The sequence below is a fragment of the Calypte anna genome, chromosome 3 (assembly GCF_003957555.1).
Source record: "Calypte anna isolate BGI_N300 chromosome 3, bCalAnn1_v1.p, whole genome shotgun sequence".
Lineage (NCBI taxonomy): Eukaryota > Metazoa > Chordata > Aves > Apodiformes > Trochilidae > Calypte > Calypte anna.
The window spans coordinates 10,562,473-10,578,579 of record NC_044246.1 but is presented as its reverse complement, the minus strand read 5'-3'; the positions used below and the strand labels follow the sequence as shown (position 1 = coordinate 10,578,579).

Genomic DNA, 16,107 nt, shown 5'->3' with positions numbered 1-16,107 from the left:
CTCTAACGTCTGTTCTTCTGAACTTCAGTAGATGGCACTGTCACATCAATGGGGTTACAGCAAAGGAACAGTGTACGGGATATATTTCCACAAATAATGTATGATCTTCAAATAATCTGCCTTTCTTTTTCTCTCTAGATGATACCTCCTAACGTATATGTGATTTTTCAGGGTAATAAACCAACCATTCAAAACGTATAAAATAGCACAGCTGACCACTGAGCAATAAATTGATGTCTTTTCAATTTGGAAATATGGATGAGGACTGAACAACATCCTTTTCTGTAAATCCCCGGGAAAACAAAATGTTTATCGCCTTGATTGATTATTTTCTCAACATTGTGTATTATTTTTTAAAAATAGTTATGTAATTCTCTTTGCAGCTGTGCACTGCTCTGATTTCTGCTACATTTCCATAGATTCACTTATCAATCTACTTCATATTATTAGTCAAGGAAGTTTCTGGGATGGGGGATGGGAGAAAGAGCTTCCCTCAAAATTTTGGAAGTAAGACCTTTAAAAAACCCCATTCAACCTCTCTAAGCACCTAGTCTGTCACTTAGTTTTTATCTATTATGTTTCCCACATAGGTGGGATCAACGCTGTCTTAAGCTGACTTAAATTGCCAGATTCATAGTCTATCAAGTAATTGTAGTCCTTGGTGGGACCACAATCCCTTAGGGCAAAACAGTCATAGCTAGTCCTGAATCAAGCTGATACTCCTGGCAAGTTTCTCCTGCAGCTCTTGTGGGGGGGTTGGCTTTGTTTGGTTTGGTTTAGTGCTGTTTGTTGGGGTTTTTTTCTTCTAAATTGTATGAGAACGCTGGCACATCAGCCAGAAATTTTGTCCTGTGTCTGATTTATATAGTCAACCACAGGAAATCTGATGGAGGGGCTTGGAGGGGCAACATATTTTTGTTCTGTTGCATAGTCCTGGTGGGTTCACAGCCATCTTGGTGCATAGTTTCCTGTGACTTAATCTCAGCTGACATGCCAGGGCTTTTGCCTAAGAATCTGTAAACCATGCTGCTTTTTGTTTGTTTGTTTGTTTTGTTTTGGTTTTGTTAATCAAATGATTGACCATTTCTCCCTATTCACCATGTGACTTGACTTTGCATTTGGAATAATTTCCTAACAAAGCAACATTTGAACTTTTGTGAAGGGGGAAAATGGCGTAGATTTAAATTAACTATTCATTTCCCTGTAGATGAAAAATTGGATACAGACACATTCTAGGTATCAGCCTGAAGATGCTGAATCTGCAGGAATGCTATCACCACCAGAGATCCCAGCTGTATGCTGGGCAGCAGACCACCAGCTTTTCTAGGAAATCTGTGGAATCTAGGTCAACAGTCTACAAATCAACATATTGCTCCATTTCTCTAGTACTGCCCTCACACACACTTTGAATACTTGCAAAGTTGTAGTTTTCAGGATGCTGCTTTCCAATAAGAGGGTGAGGAGCTGCAAGATGATTACTCTTGCTCCCTCCTTCTCTTCTTTATTTCTTTATTTAATTTTAATTTATTCTAGTGTTAAGTCTGAACTTTAAGAATGATGTAAAAGTCGAAGGCTTTAAATAGCATGTCTGCAAAGCAGATTAGTCGGATGTTTTCTACAAAACCACAGGGCAAGGATGTTGATGTCAAGTGACCTAAAGAAGGGCTCATGTGCTCGGAAGCTTATAGATGCGGTTTAATCGTTTTAATTGGTCTGCTGTAAAATACTGCCTCCCCACAAATTTTGCTCTACTGGTAGTGAAACACAGACGGGTTTTCAGGGGAAACCGCAGACTGCAGCGTTTTCCGCAGCGGGAATCAGGAGCTACGGGGAGCCTCGCTCTGCGAAGCCGCGGCCCCGGGGGAGGAGGAGGAGAGGCGGGCGGGGGTGCGGCGGTACCGGGGCACGGCTGACGTGCTGCCTGCCAGAGACGGGGCTCATTTCGGCGGGGAGAAGAGCGGGGACAGGAGGGCAAGGCTGCGGCTGCTACGGTCACTTCCCGCCCTACCTGCCTCCAGCCGGCACCGACCCCGGACCTGGGAAAGCGGAGGGAAGGGGCCCGCCTAGCCGTGAGGAGAGAGGAGAGGGATGGGAGGCGGCCAGGGAGCTGCCCCCCGCCTGCTCGGGGCCCTGTGCCTCTCCGCCCTCGCCTGCTTCCACTTGGTGCGAGGCAGGGGAGCCGGAGCAGAGTGGACCCTGGAGAAGGTGGGTGGCCTTGGCGTTTCTCAGGCTCTTCTTTCCTCCGCAATTCATTGCGCGGGAGGGGGGGTTGGTAGCGCCTTCCCAAGCGGCAGGAATCAGCAGCCGGGTGCTGGTACCTACTCCCCACGCACCCACCCGCCGGGAAGCCCCTCACAGCTCCGGGTCATCCTGCCCTGGGCACAGGGGGGGTGCTGGCTGGGGGTCACCGCCCACTCACAGCCAGGGAGCCGCGGGGATGGTGCCTTGTGCGGGGAGCGCAGGTGAGGGTGGGTAACATGGCTTCCCCCTGACCCCAGCCAGGGGCTGCAGAGAAGCTCCTCACGCGTCTGTGGTGCCGGCGGTGCCTTCCACACCACTGCCTGGGAATAGGCTGCTGGGGCCAGAATATTCGTCAGGGGCAGTCAGTGAATTGAAGGAGAAGCCCATACAAGACAAAAGGGATCAAAATTCAAAATTATATTCCCCATAATATTCTGTTATACCCCCAGTTTTCGACATGATTATGGTAAATCAGAGGACAGGGACTTGATTTTGAGAAAAATCCAGCAGTGATGCATGTTTAGCTAGGAAAAACAGGTTGGGATGCTGCTGATAGCTACTGCAAGACTGTTTTGAAGGGATGTAGTACCCTAATATGTCATAGAGTCGTACTATATTGTTTGTATTTCAAAGTGTTTTGCAAACTAGTGACAAACCCCTCAATATAATGCTTAGTGAAATGCTGATGAGCAGTAACCCCCCTGATTTTTCTGTGTGGTCAATTATGAAACACTACCAATTATGGAACATAGGACAGCATACAACAGAAGACAACATTGAATTAAAGGGTTCAGGAGTTTCCAAACAGGAAGTATACTTCTAGGGCCCATCCCTAGGTGTTTGTAGAAGAGTGTAACTAAAAAGTTCAGCAAGAACTGGCTGAACCCCACTAATCCAGCACACCTCTTTATCTCATTCCATTCCAGCCAGTCAATCTGCTTGCCAGTGATGTAAGCAGTCACCTAACCACAGAACCATAGCATCCGAACTCTGCCCATCCTGACTCTAACCAATAACCACTTCCTCTTCCTCATCAAATTCTTGTCCCTATACAACTTTTGCTCCTTCTCTCTGGAAGGATGCATGAGCTTGAAGCTGAAAATCTTATAGTGTAGAGACCTTCCCCTCCTCTCACTGAGGAATCAGGTCCTAAACTTGAGTTTCTAGAAGCTAACTTCCATTGCCACCGAGCTGACATATACAAAAGAAGTGAGTTAAATGGGGGCTACTTGTAGAACTTAAGTCTTGCAGTTTTATGCAGCTTAGTACAGAAGATTTAGCAGTAACCCTAAAAACATTGCAAATATGTGACAAATAAACAGATCACGATTTGTCAGTGGAAGAAAGAGAGAAGTCTCTGTAATAGAAACTAGGAATGGATATGGTAAGAGCATCCTATAGTAGTGCCTATAATAGGAATCTATACAAACAGGACTGGCTCAGCAAGTTCCTAAGAAGACAATTGCTAGATATGGGATAAGTTCCAAGCAAGTGCCTAAAGGGGCATTTGAGATGTCCTTGTGTATCATACCAGGCATCAGCTACCTTTCCATCACAAGGCTCTTGCACAACAAAGAAATGCATTTGCCAGCCCCATTAGTGTGTCTTAAATATTAGAGGTCATCGGAAATAAAGGTCTGTGCTTAGGCAACAGAAAAGAAGCCACCTGGGAGGCAGGAGACAAGTTGACAGTTCTGCAGTTAAACCATGTGCCACATCAATACCACTGCTGTGGGCAGAGGCCCCAATGACACAGCTTCACTGCCTGGGACTGAGCTAGCAATGCTTTTCTTTACAATACTGCCCTTCATAATGCAGACGCAGCAGAAAGTGAAATATTTAATACTATTTCTATTTGAAACAAAGCTTCTGATGCTTGTTTTAATGGAAATCTCATATGAAGGTGGCATGACTGTATGTATGTAGATTTAAGACATTAGAAAAGAGAACCAAATCATTGGTTGAGTTTTTACAGCTAACTGGTAGGTAGAAATTTAATAACTAGTATATTTTAATTTTATTTTTTAAATTCTTTCTGAAGGAAAAACTTTGTTGTAAATTTTTTCTGTTGCAAGTAAATTGAAGTAGCATAATATATCATGTTTAATGGAATCTGAAGAAAACCAAGGCTAAAGTCTAGTAATAGTTATACCAGTCTTTCATTTTTCTCCCTTCTACAGTATTCTCACCAACCAAGAATTTTGAATTCTGATGCTATTCAAGAAGTTGCAGCCAACACAGACATTTCTGAAATGTGGGAGAATGATCTGCGTCCTATGCTGATAGAAAGATACCCGGGGTCACCAGGAAATTACATCGTACGACAGGTAGGACAAAATTTCCTGAAGACCTCTGAGAACTTTTATTACTTTTATCCTGGAAGCACGTTTAGTGACCACTAAAGGGACAGACACATTCCTTTCATTTGGTAGAATGAGCTTTATCATTGTTTGAATCTAGACTGCATAGAGCCTGCATGACACAGCTTGCACTTAGGCTGACATTTGCCCAGACTGAACAGCATGATGAAAAAACCCTCTGTTTTTAAAGTTCTATTTTAAATTAAAAAGCTTGCCTCAGGTTTGGTACCTAAAGTGCTATACAACCATTGTCCATTCCCTCACATGAACAGTTTTTTTGTCACTGGTACAACCCCCCTGGGACCACACATGGAGATGAAATAAATTAAACCCTCTCTGCTGTTTTTCTGGAGAAGTCCTGTGCTGTTACACCCCCTGTAGTGTTGCTGCAGATGGGCCTGTCAACACAAAAAGGCATCAGAGTGGCCCCAACGAGCAGGCAGATGAAATAGTCATCATGATGAAGTGCAGCATTGGTCCAACTACCACCCCAGCTATGCTGGCCCAAGTACAGCAGTGTGTTAATGCTGCCCTAACATATCCTGACTGCACCTGGCCCCAAGCCAGCAGGAGCTCCAGCATTGTTGTGTTTGAGACACAAGGGGTTACCACACAACTGGGTTGCTGCCCTATTGGCACCTCTGCTCTACACTCATGGCTTGGGCTTTTTCAGGGCTGGCTCTGGATTACATTAGCCAAGCAGGAGACTAAAAGAGTGGTACAGCTGAGTTTAATTGAAGACATTCACAACATCTCACTAGCCTTCATCTGCCCTTTAGGCAGTGACTCAACAGCTCTGAGATAGCCCTAATTCCAAGAAGTGTATTTGCCACTCTATAATTGGTAGACTGGAAAAAGGCAGCATTTTTATGCTTTGTGTGCATGTGTGCATGCATGTGCACGTCTCTATAGATTTAGTTTTGTGGTTTCCTTAGTGATACCCTGGAAGGCAGCCAAATAAAAGCCGAAAATGTAAGAAAAACAAAAAAACCCCAGCTGAGCCTAGGCTAGAAAACCACAAATCCTGTTCATAATAGGATCATCCTGTTACAAGGTAACAGCATGTACTAAAGTAGACCCCCACCAAACTGAAAAAAAGAAGAGTCCTCCTTTGTGGAAGCACAGTTGAGTCCGAAATGGATGACATTTCTTTGTTAAAGGCACAGAAAACACATCAGACAGCTTTAAGGGAGAAGGCTACTGCCAGTCACAGCTCATGCACATTGGGGTCTCCATTCAGGCTTACAAATTCCTTTTAATCCATTACAGAAGTCTTCTGCTCACCCTACAGATAGTGGATAGACCATTCAACACCAGTAAAAGCTTGAGAGGGTGACCACAAAAAAAAAGGAAGTTTGTTCTAGAACTAAAATTCAGTGGCAGTATTCCCACTGACTTCACTAAAAGCAGGACAAGTCTTCAAAGTCTGTTTTCTTTTTCCTCCTATGAGGCTTGTCCTAATGTTTATTTAAAGGGGGTAAAATCTGCCTTGAAGAGGCACTCTAGGGACCTGTAAAAAGTTGCTCAACAGAGATGGCCTTCTAATGAAGAACTCTGTGCTAAGTGTAACTGGGCTTGGGAGAAGTATTCTTTTTAGGTAGGAAGATACCTAAAATTAATTATCTCTTTTGTAGATTCACTGTCTTAATTTTAATCTTTACATGAGCTACACTACCAGGATTTAATTAAAAAAAAAAAAACAACTGTTCTAAAATGTTTAATTTTTTCTTTAATTTACAGGAATCTAAGTCTTACAACCTTGTAAACAACTTAGGTCACTGGAAAGGCATATTTTTCATAGAAACCAAAGAAACTAAGAAAAGAAAACAAACCCAAAACACCCCACACCAGAAAAAAACCCAAAAACAAAACACCAGTATTTGTTTTATACTGCTGTGTCAGTGTGTGGTAACTGTCAAAATAGCCACACAAAGTTCTCTATAGCCAGTTCTAACATTTAATTTAAGGGCAAACCTTGAGTTTAGATTTGGAAAGATAAACATTAAATCTGTCCTGGGTATACCTGAAAAAACAGTGGCCTGGAAACTTCAGAAATCAAGATCTTACTGTGTCATATTAATGGGCAGTGAGTCAAAGCACCTTCAGGCTCCAGAGACAAAAGGGAGAAATGAAAAGCAAACGAACTAGGGAGAAGCTAAGGCAGCAAAGATGTTGCTTATTTTATATAGTCTATTACCTTTTCTGTTATAAAAGCTGTATTCTAAAAATACCATGAACTTAGAGAAATGATCTTAAGTGCTGCTTAAGTAGCTAATTATAATTTGCAACATCTTTCTGAAGCAAGCAATATTAATCTGATTTATTTTTTTTAATTGCAGCATATCAAGCAACGTCTTCAGAGATTACAGGCTGGTTGGGACATTGAAGAAGATACATTTCAGGCAAACACACCATATGGGTATCAAACATTCTCAAATATTATCAGCACTCTCAACCCCTCTGCAAAACGCCATCTCGTACTTGCTTGCCACTATGATTCAAAATTCTTTGGGCTACAATGGCAGGAAAGAGTGTTCATAGGAGCAACTGATTCAGCTGTGCCTTGTGCTATGCTATTGGAGCTGGCACGTGCACTGGATAACAAGCTTCAGTTAATCAAGGTTTGTTGCTCATTTCATTATCATTCATTATTTGCAAACACAAGAGGCCTTAGGGCACTTCCATGTTCCCTCTCACAGCCTGTGTGCCTGATTTTCTGATTGATTTGCTTTGCCTGGAGTAAATCTCTACTTTAGAGCACATTACCACATTAAAACTTTTTATGCAAAGGGTGGCTGTCTAAAAATTATCTAATAAATACATACCATGTAAAAATAACAATTTAAGCATGAATAATACATGTTTCATTGATTCTGTGAGATGTAATCCTACTTTCTATCTAAAAGACACAGAAACTTCTAGGGTCATTGACAAAGTTTTGTCACTTTCTGAATTTTTGCTGTTCATTTTAAAAATCTCTTACTTGTATTCTGTTTTGGATGGTGGGCTTTAATGAATTTAACTAACTGCTGGGCAGGAGAACTACACTTATGTCTATCCATCCTTTGACAATTTCAACCTTTCCTTTTTTATTTTCCTTTATCAATTTTAATAGTGTATTTATGAAGCAGGTGATGGCTGAGTATAGGAAGACAGCAAGTAATAATAGTATCACTCTGTCTTACCTACACAAGGGATAATCCCCTTCAAAGTGCTGCCATGGCTTGGCACAAAAATCTGTTGGTCCTACAGTCTCTAAAAGCTTCTAGGATTTCCAGCTCCTAGGATTATATATTCATGAGTGCCATCTACTGGTTCAGTATTTACAGAAGAATGCTCCTTGTACGCTAAAAACTTTCACAGGAAAAGGTCTCTCTGTGGCAGTTGCTTCCAGAAATGGATCTTGTGCCTTCTGACATGATAATATTTAAGAATTAGAAGAATATGAATATGCCAATGTTTTAGTCACAAAACCAGGCACTCCTGTAATACATGTGCTTTCATTTGGAAGTTTTGTTTAAAATAAATTTGCCTGATGGTTATTTATGGAACAGCCTGCACAGTGACCTGGACTGGAATTTTTCACAACTAATACTTCTGTAACATTTTTTTTTTAATGAAACTGCTGTATCATGTAAGATGTCAGAATTTGACAAAAAGACAATTTAATCACTTTGCACAGGCTACCATTTGTACAACCTGTTAACAAAATATACTTTGGGATCCACCTGCTTAATACATTAGCTATGACCCTTTTGGTTTGCTCATAGTAGCATAACAGACTTTGTTACATTTTCAGCTGTGATTTTTATCTTGATGTTTCTCCAGTTGTATAGAGGACATGTCACAATATTCCTCAGACCTGGGGATGTGTTAAATGGTGATAATAATTACAAACACTACTTTTTAAAATTCAAATGGCATTAATATAGTTTCCTACAGAATGTAATGCAAAATGACTGCTATCAAAAGAGATCACTGCTGTGCAAAGGTCATAGCATTGTGATTAAAGAAATCCCTGTAGCACTGTGAGCATAATCAATATCACCTTGCCTACGTGAGTACAAGTTTTCCACTGCTGTTTATATTGGATCAGCTCCAGCTTGTCAGGAGTTGTAGCCCATACAGGACGGGACTGTTGCCAGTGACCCCACCTTTTTAACCACAGCATGAAATTTAACTTGAATTAACACTAATTCATTGAGCAGCTTAGAATATTTATGGCAACTGCCAAGACTACACTTCCCAAAACTGTGCATACAGCAGAACCAAACTGGGTTTAGCCATGATGTAGATTATTAGGAAACACTGCCAGTGCAAACAAGGTTTAGTTAGTAAACAGAGATTGAAAAATGTTCCCCTCTGCACTGGGAAGAAATTTCAAATGTCTCCTTTGTGACCATATACATTAGTCATATGTACAGTCAGTTTTAACCACTGTGATATTTTTGGCTGTTGAAAGGGAAAGGTGTATCTACTCTACTTTCTGTGCTTTGGTTTTAGGGTAAGGCCACCCAGATGGTTGCACGTTCCCCTGAAGGAAAAGAAATGGTCATTCTTCTCACGACTGGACTGTTCTTTGTCCCTCAAAGAACAATCAGTTTTAAAATATGTAATTCACCCCCACTCATACACAACTGTAGCAGAGATATTACTCTTTTGTGGCACTATCAAGGAGTTATATTAGTACTCATATCAGGTGGTGTTGCTGAAATATTTGAGATGATGTTTCTGCTACTCTGTTTTGCAGAGCTGTCTCAACATACTCAGCTCATGTTCCCTAAAGTCAGAAATGAGGCTTTTAACCAGAACCAAACTGATACTAGACTGGAGAACCTGTCACTTTGTCAGATAAATGATCACTGCCACTATTACACCATAACCCGTATTTAACAGCCATAAGAAGCTTTGTGTAGGGTACCTTGAAAATATACTGCCTACTGATGTAGCTTGTATGACTACTGTATTTGTCCTTTATTTAATTTAATGTCCAGAATCAGTTATGTTACTTTTCATTTCCTCCAACAGACCAGCTCAGCATCAAGATCAGACCTTTCACTTAAACTCATTTTTTTTGATGGTGAAGAAGCCTTTGTCCAGTGGTCCCCTTCTGATTCCCTCTACGGCTCTCAACACTTAGCAAAAAAAATGGTATCAACTCCACATCCTCCTGGTTCAACAACCACAAATCAGCTGCAGGGCATAGTAAGTGGTTTTCACTCGCCTAATGAGTTCGGGTTTTTAATTATTTAATTAGTAAGTAATTGGCCAAATTCCCAGGAAATCACAAACTGCACCTAAGTTAAAGGAAGCAGCCAGCTTGTGGAAATTTTGAGATGTGATAAAATAGAGAGTTAGCAAGAAAGTTTTTTCAAATGGATCTGCTTAGAACTTCTCTGTGTAAGTCTGAGGATCCATGGCAAAATCAAATTAATTTATTAGAAAATAAACTAGGATTCTTCATGAGAGATAATTCTAAGGTACTAGGAAAGAGCACAAACACAGGATCAGTCTACCAACAAATCTCTCCTAGCTCAGAGCTAAGCTACAGCAAGCTGTTTCCCGTTGATTCCTACTAATATTCTGGTTATCTGCTTCCATCTCCCTATGGCCTCCTAGTTTCCCTATCCACTGCAGTGACACTCTGTCACTGTAGCTTATGACTCATAAAATGTCTTTCCCTTGACAGACTTTGTTGTTCTCTAGGGAAGAAGCAGTTTCCTCTTTCTCCCCACCTACCACAGTTTCTGTTTTAAAGAGACATAACACACAAACTGCAAACAGCAATGCAGTCTGCTTCAGCTCGAGGAGCAGAGAAACAGCCTTTTTCCTCCTTGGAAGGGCAGCAAAATGCATCAGATTGGAATTGGGTTCTGCTAATTGGGTTCTTCTCAGGCACCACAGTAGAACATCCAGATCTTCAGGCAGAGCTATCAAGTGACTTATTCATGACCTATAGAGGAGCCAAGAGGTTTTACTGCTGCTGCATCTGCTGTTGGAATTGTAGTAAAGAATTCTGTATTAAATAAGTTCTGTATTGTTAAATCTCCTACCAAATTCTCTTTCTTCTGTAGGACCTGCTTGTACTGCTGGATTTAATCGGTGCACCAAACCCCACCTTTCCCAATTATTTTCCAAAAACTGTTCGATGGTTTCAGAGGCTTCAAGCAATTGGTAAGGAGAAGGGTATGAGCTTTAGAAGTATCTGAAAATTCAGTGTGTAGTTTCTGATTGTACTAAGTTCTGTAAATCAGATTTTTTTAATTACTTTTTTATAGTATATTTAATAATGAAAATGTTGCTGCATCTTAAAAGTTTTACAAAGACTGAGCATTAATAAGAAACTGAGGAAGTTTCCCAGACACTTGGAAGCCAGGAAACAGATTCTGTTTCCGTTTTCCACTCTGTGATTCCTGGGAACTGCTCCACTTCTGTGTTTTAGTACTCGCTTCCCTAAAATTACAGTAACAGCACCAACCTTGAGGTCTTCTAAGTACTAAACAAATGCAAAAACCATGCAGCACCCTTTTTTCTTCTTTGACAGAAAAGGAGTTCATGCGAAAGGAAAAATAATTCCAATGTGCTAACAGGCCTTCTATTGTCCAAAAGTTGTAATCATCACTTTCATTGTGACTTACAGAGCAAGAGCTACACAACATGAATCTGCTGGAGAATCACCTTGCTGAAAGGCCGTATTTCCAGTCCACTTTACATCGAGGCTTAGTTGAAGATGACCATATTCCATTTTTATTAAGAGGTACTGGAAGCTCTTAATTTTTCAAGTATAAGTTTAGTAAAAAATGCATAACCTAGTGAACGAGCTAATGCATATGATCCTGTTCTTCAAGCTTATTTGCCCCAACTTGAGGCTTCTAAATCCAGCTTTATGCAGGCAGCTTTGAAAAACATACCCATCATCATTTTGCACCAGCATACCTCCAATGGCACAGAGTAATGGACATTTCTGTCAGCAGTGGTGTCCTACAAAGACAAGGAACTCTAATCCTTTGGGATATCACCATGCTAGCCAGCTAGTTCGCTCTTTATAGGAGCAGAGACACACTCAAGGGTCCCATTTTCAAAGACCACAACAATCTCTAAAGATTGGTTGTCAGAGTTACAGTAATGTCCACTATTACCAGTTTAAATTTGAAGGCACCAACTTCTCCAAAAACTCACATACTCAAATACAGTATCCTCAGTTCCCTGAAGAGAATGGAGACTGCACAGCTGTCAGCCTGAGGAGTGGGAAAAGTGCACAGAGCAGCCATTAGAAATAGCAAAGGACACAATGTGCCTGAAATCCCTCCTGGAATTAGGATTAGGAATCCCTCCCATACCTGAAACTGGGATTCCCCTACCAAAGCATTTCTCTTGGCAGACACCTATGCCATAGCCTCTGACTTTGTGTTAATTCTTTTCCTTTGGGATGAAAGCAAAGGAAGGGGAAGCAGTTGTACTTATGCTGCCACCTTGGCAGGCTGCAGGTCAGTGACTGAAGGACTTGTCCAAGGTCAAGATGTGAATTTGACATCTTTCTCAGTTCAGTCACTCAGCAGAGCATCTTCAAAACTACCTGGGCAAAAGAGGGGTAGTAAACAGAGTAACCTTTTGTGATTTAAGTTTTCCACTGTACAGTGAGGCCTGTACAGAGTCATACTGCTAGAAAAGGATTAACTGAAAAGGAACATAACACTCGTTCAATTAGAAGGATGTCTAACTAGGAAAGGAGAGAGGTATCTTCATATCCAGCCCCTAATTTTACCATTGCTTATGCACTGTTAACTACTGAGTAATGTAAACTGTGCACACAGCTGGAAGCAGGCATGAGATCTCCACTGAGCTCTGCTTACTGTCCCTGGCTCAATGGCTCATGAGCACCATGAATCTTTCATTTTTCACACCAAGGCAGGACCCAGGGCCAACAAACCAACACAGCCATCACCTGCGTGTCCAGCAATATCCAAAGTCCTACCATGGAAGAAGCCAATAGGGGAAAACAATGACTACACCTCAAAATCTTTTCTAATAACATGATTAACACTCAGTGAAGAAAACAGATTGCTTAGTGGTATACAGCTGCAAAATGAGAGAAAAGGCAGTATAACAGGAAAGAAGCTGAAGAGAAACAGTATTCTCCCCCAGAAGTGATAAGGAAGCAGAAGACTTATTTAAATCCTCCTTGGCCTGAAAGTTGCAGTATGTATAGGTGTATTTATATGCAGTGATAGATTCTATCAAGTAAAAGTTCTTTTATTTGAGGATAACAATGGTTCTATACTGCAGAGTAAAAATTCAAACACTCCATTTTACCATTCATGGAGAGGACAAAAAAATGCTTCAAAAAGTGCTCAGTCTAATACTGTCCTAAGAACATGGTTCTTCTATAGTTCCTAAAAAAACCAGCATCAAATTACAATGCAAAGCATGAATAACAACAGAAAATAACACCAACCAAGTATCACAGTAAAACCACTAGCTACAGGTGCCTTAAAGAAAACAAAGAGGGGAAAGTACACGAAAGAAAGGAAAGTGCCAGCTTTAGGAAACACCATCAAATGGATGGGCTGCAGTGAAGAGGCTTAAAAAAAATAAAGAAACAGAAGCTGCAATAACACACACACCTCTATGAAGTAAGCTTATTGTGTAGCTACCTGACTCAGTTACTATATGGTGACTTATCAGTTGGCTTAACAGAACTTGTTCATTATTTCTTCTCCAAATTTCACTTTTCTCTTTGTAGGGGTTCCAGTCCTACATCTGATTCCATCCCCTTTTCCTGCAGTATGGCATACCATGGAGGACACAGAAGAAAACCTTGACAAAACCACTACTGACAATCTCAGCAAAATTCTGCAAGTGTTTGTACTGGAATATCTAAACCTGTGATAGACAAAATGGCAACAAACCAAACTCCATTCTAAATACTCCTTTCTCACCTTCACATTTGCTATTTAATTGCATTAGAGAGCACTAAAGTGAATGAAAATCCAATGATGACTCTTGCTAGACTGATTATTGATTCAGCTGTTCCTGACCCAGGGTTCCATGGAGTCAAATGAGATAGCATTAAATAAGAATTAGTTTCAGCCTGTAAACAGTTTGGTCTTTCCATGTTGTAGCTCTGAATTAAAAATAAAATTCCAGATTGTGGTATTTTATACTACATATTAAGGTCACAGGAGGGAATGCCTCCTGACTTAAGGATTAGCTACAGTTTATAGGGGGTGTGACCAACTTTTGCAATGTTCAGCAATGGTAAACAGTAATTTATGTAATTACAGTAAGTTATGTAATTTACAAATTATCAAAAGGAGCAAAAATCACACTAAAACAAACCTCCACCAAAAAAAATCAAGGACAAGCCATAGCCTGTAATATCAAAAAAAGATACCAGTTTAACAACCCTATGCTTTTACATTCTTAACTGGAATTATTCAGTTAGTTTCCACTGGTAAGAAAAAGAGCATCTGAAAAAATTTAAAAATCAAGATGGTAGAGGGGGAGCTGAGAAAAAAAAAGTCAGTATTACTGCTCTGAACTTCTTTCATTAGAAAATTCTATCCTGAGCAAAAGAAATTTAAATAAACTATGGAGTTGTAGGCATGACAGATTTGGCACATATTTTATAATTTTCCTAAAGCAAACATCTCTGAACCTAAGACAGTTTTAAACATCCTTATTTTCAAGTTGTGGTGTATTTGCAGCAGTGGAAATTTGTGAACTTCAACCATTATGGGACAGCCAGAAAGTGAAATTCAAACTACTTTTGTTGGTCAAGATGAAGCAAAAGCATTGTATATTTGTGAGAAATATTTCTTTTTTGTGTGGAACTTCTGAAATAGAATACGAGAATTGCAAAACGTGGATACGTATTTATTTTCAGGTATTACTCTACATCTGTGTAAATACAAAGCTATTTCAACTCCTTGCTATCATATATCCTGCTTCAGCCCATGAGAAAAACACTCTACATAACTAAATCTCTGAAGTTTGAATACTCTGAGTAGTGTGAGACACCTACTGCACTCTTCCAAGTGGTGAAAAAGGTAACAAAATGGCTATGTACAGAAATACCAAACAGAAGCTTGTATAGCTGATTTAATTTTTACAGGTGAACTCCTACTGTGGTTCTTCATAGTTTGCAGGATCTCTGAAGAGGGCATTTGCAGTGTGCACTCTGCCTCTTCAGGAATTTGAAAGCCAACTTCAAATCAGCTTCATTATGACCCATTGGATCAAGGGGTTATTATAGGTGGCAAAAACCTAATTTAAAAAAAATCTCTTATTAATTGAAACCATAACCTAACCATGTAGTACACCCTAAATCCCTGGTATGTCAGTTTTGTCACCTGACATTCAGTTCTCTTGCTTTATGTTCACTCAGTTCGAAGAAATGAGATGCAGGTTAGTGTAACATAATTTAAAGATTCTGAAAACATCAGTCTTGCCTTTTTAATATAGACAGTACAGGAAAAGATGGCTGTATCTTAACTGGATATGAGCTCTTAAGAGAGTTTACTGAGAGAGGGCAGGGTCATCAATTTAGTAATTTATGATCATTCATTTAAAAAATAACTGCTGGAACCAAAACTTAAAACAGCCATGAACAGCTACAACAGAACCTAAGCTCCCAAAGGCACAAGAACCTGAAGTAGTCAGTAAATGGTACAAGGTGGGTTCTCACTGCTACTAAGGCAGAAGAGAGCAAGCAGGTAGGACAAAGCCCATCCAGACAACCCAGATAAAATACCCAAACAACAAAAAATACAAGTGGGAAGACTGGGACTGGTGTCTCTTCCACTCTTAGTTACAACATCGAGTATCACTAAGTATCCAAGTATCTGCATGTACTTCAGAATAACCACTTCAGAATTCATTACAGGCTTTATGTTGAAGAATCTTTCCCTGGACAATGTCTCTGTCCCTCCTGGGTGGTGGCAGCAGGGTACAGAAACCAAGTGTGGAACTTCAACTAATATAATAATTATATAAATCAGCAGAATTGCTGCACAGGTTCTCTCCTATTCAAGGATGTCCCATCTCTGTCAAGGTGAAAAAAACAAAAACAAAAAAACCCAGAGAAAATCCACCACCCACAAGAAGCTGTCACTGGCTTTTCACTCCTCCCCAAGATGTATGTGGTTATTACTGGGGTAAAGAGAATGCATTATAGAATGAACTCAGGAGCTATTACTCAACAGGTGAAGATGCAAAACCCCCCTGCTATTACATCAGTCATTTGTGTCACAGCAGGCACTCTACCTTCTTTTATATCAGGGCAATGGAGTTCTTCAACAAAATCTTAAGTCTAAGTAATGGTATATTCCCCTTAAATTCTCTAAAGTTTGATGCTTCCACTTACAAATGAAGTGATCCTATGCAATCGGAGATGGAACAAATTAAGGGAGTAACAATGCCAAATCCTCTGGTAGGCAGAGGATAATGAGTGCCAGTTCTCTTTTTCCCTCTAGCTGGGATAGCATTCCTGTCACTAGGAATGAAA

General features: G+C 40.4%; 1 protein-coding gene across 1 annotated transcript; it reads left to right on the top strand.

Annotated features, from left to right (window-relative positions):
• The first annotated feature begins 1,879 nt into the window (after positions 1-1,879).
• On the top strand, positions 1,880-14,186 carry QPCT (glutaminyl-peptide cyclotransferase). The gene is made up of 7 exons (XM_030447406.1): positions 1,880-2,205; positions 4,422-4,568; positions 6,941-7,222; positions 9,630-9,806; positions 10,676-10,775; positions 11,242-11,358; positions 13,345-14,186. Exons 1-7 carry the CDS (start codon positions 2,089-2,091, stop codon positions 13,488-13,490), a joined length of 1,086 nt encoding a protein of 361 aa, XP_030303266.1. The 5' UTR covers positions 1,880-2,088; the 3' UTR covers positions 13,491-14,186.
• Positions 14,187-16,107: the final 1,921 nt, after the last annotated feature.

What these genes read in the sequence shown, in the direction of transcription:
- QPCT (XM_030447406.1), top strand. Translation starts at nt 2,089, where the DNA reads ATGGGAGGCGGCCAGGGAGCTGCCCCCCGCCTGCTCGGGGCCCTGTGC. An exon ending in CAGAGTGGACCCTGGAGAAG is followed by an intron (nt 2,206 to 4,421) that starts GTGGGTGGCCTT and finishes TCCCTTCTACAG; the next exon opens with TATTCTCACCAACCAAGAAT. An exon ending in CAAATCAGCTGCAGGGCATA is followed by an intron (nt 9,807 to 10,675) that starts GTAAGTGGTTTT and finishes TTTCTTCTGTAG; the next exon opens with GACCTGCTTGTACTGCTGGA.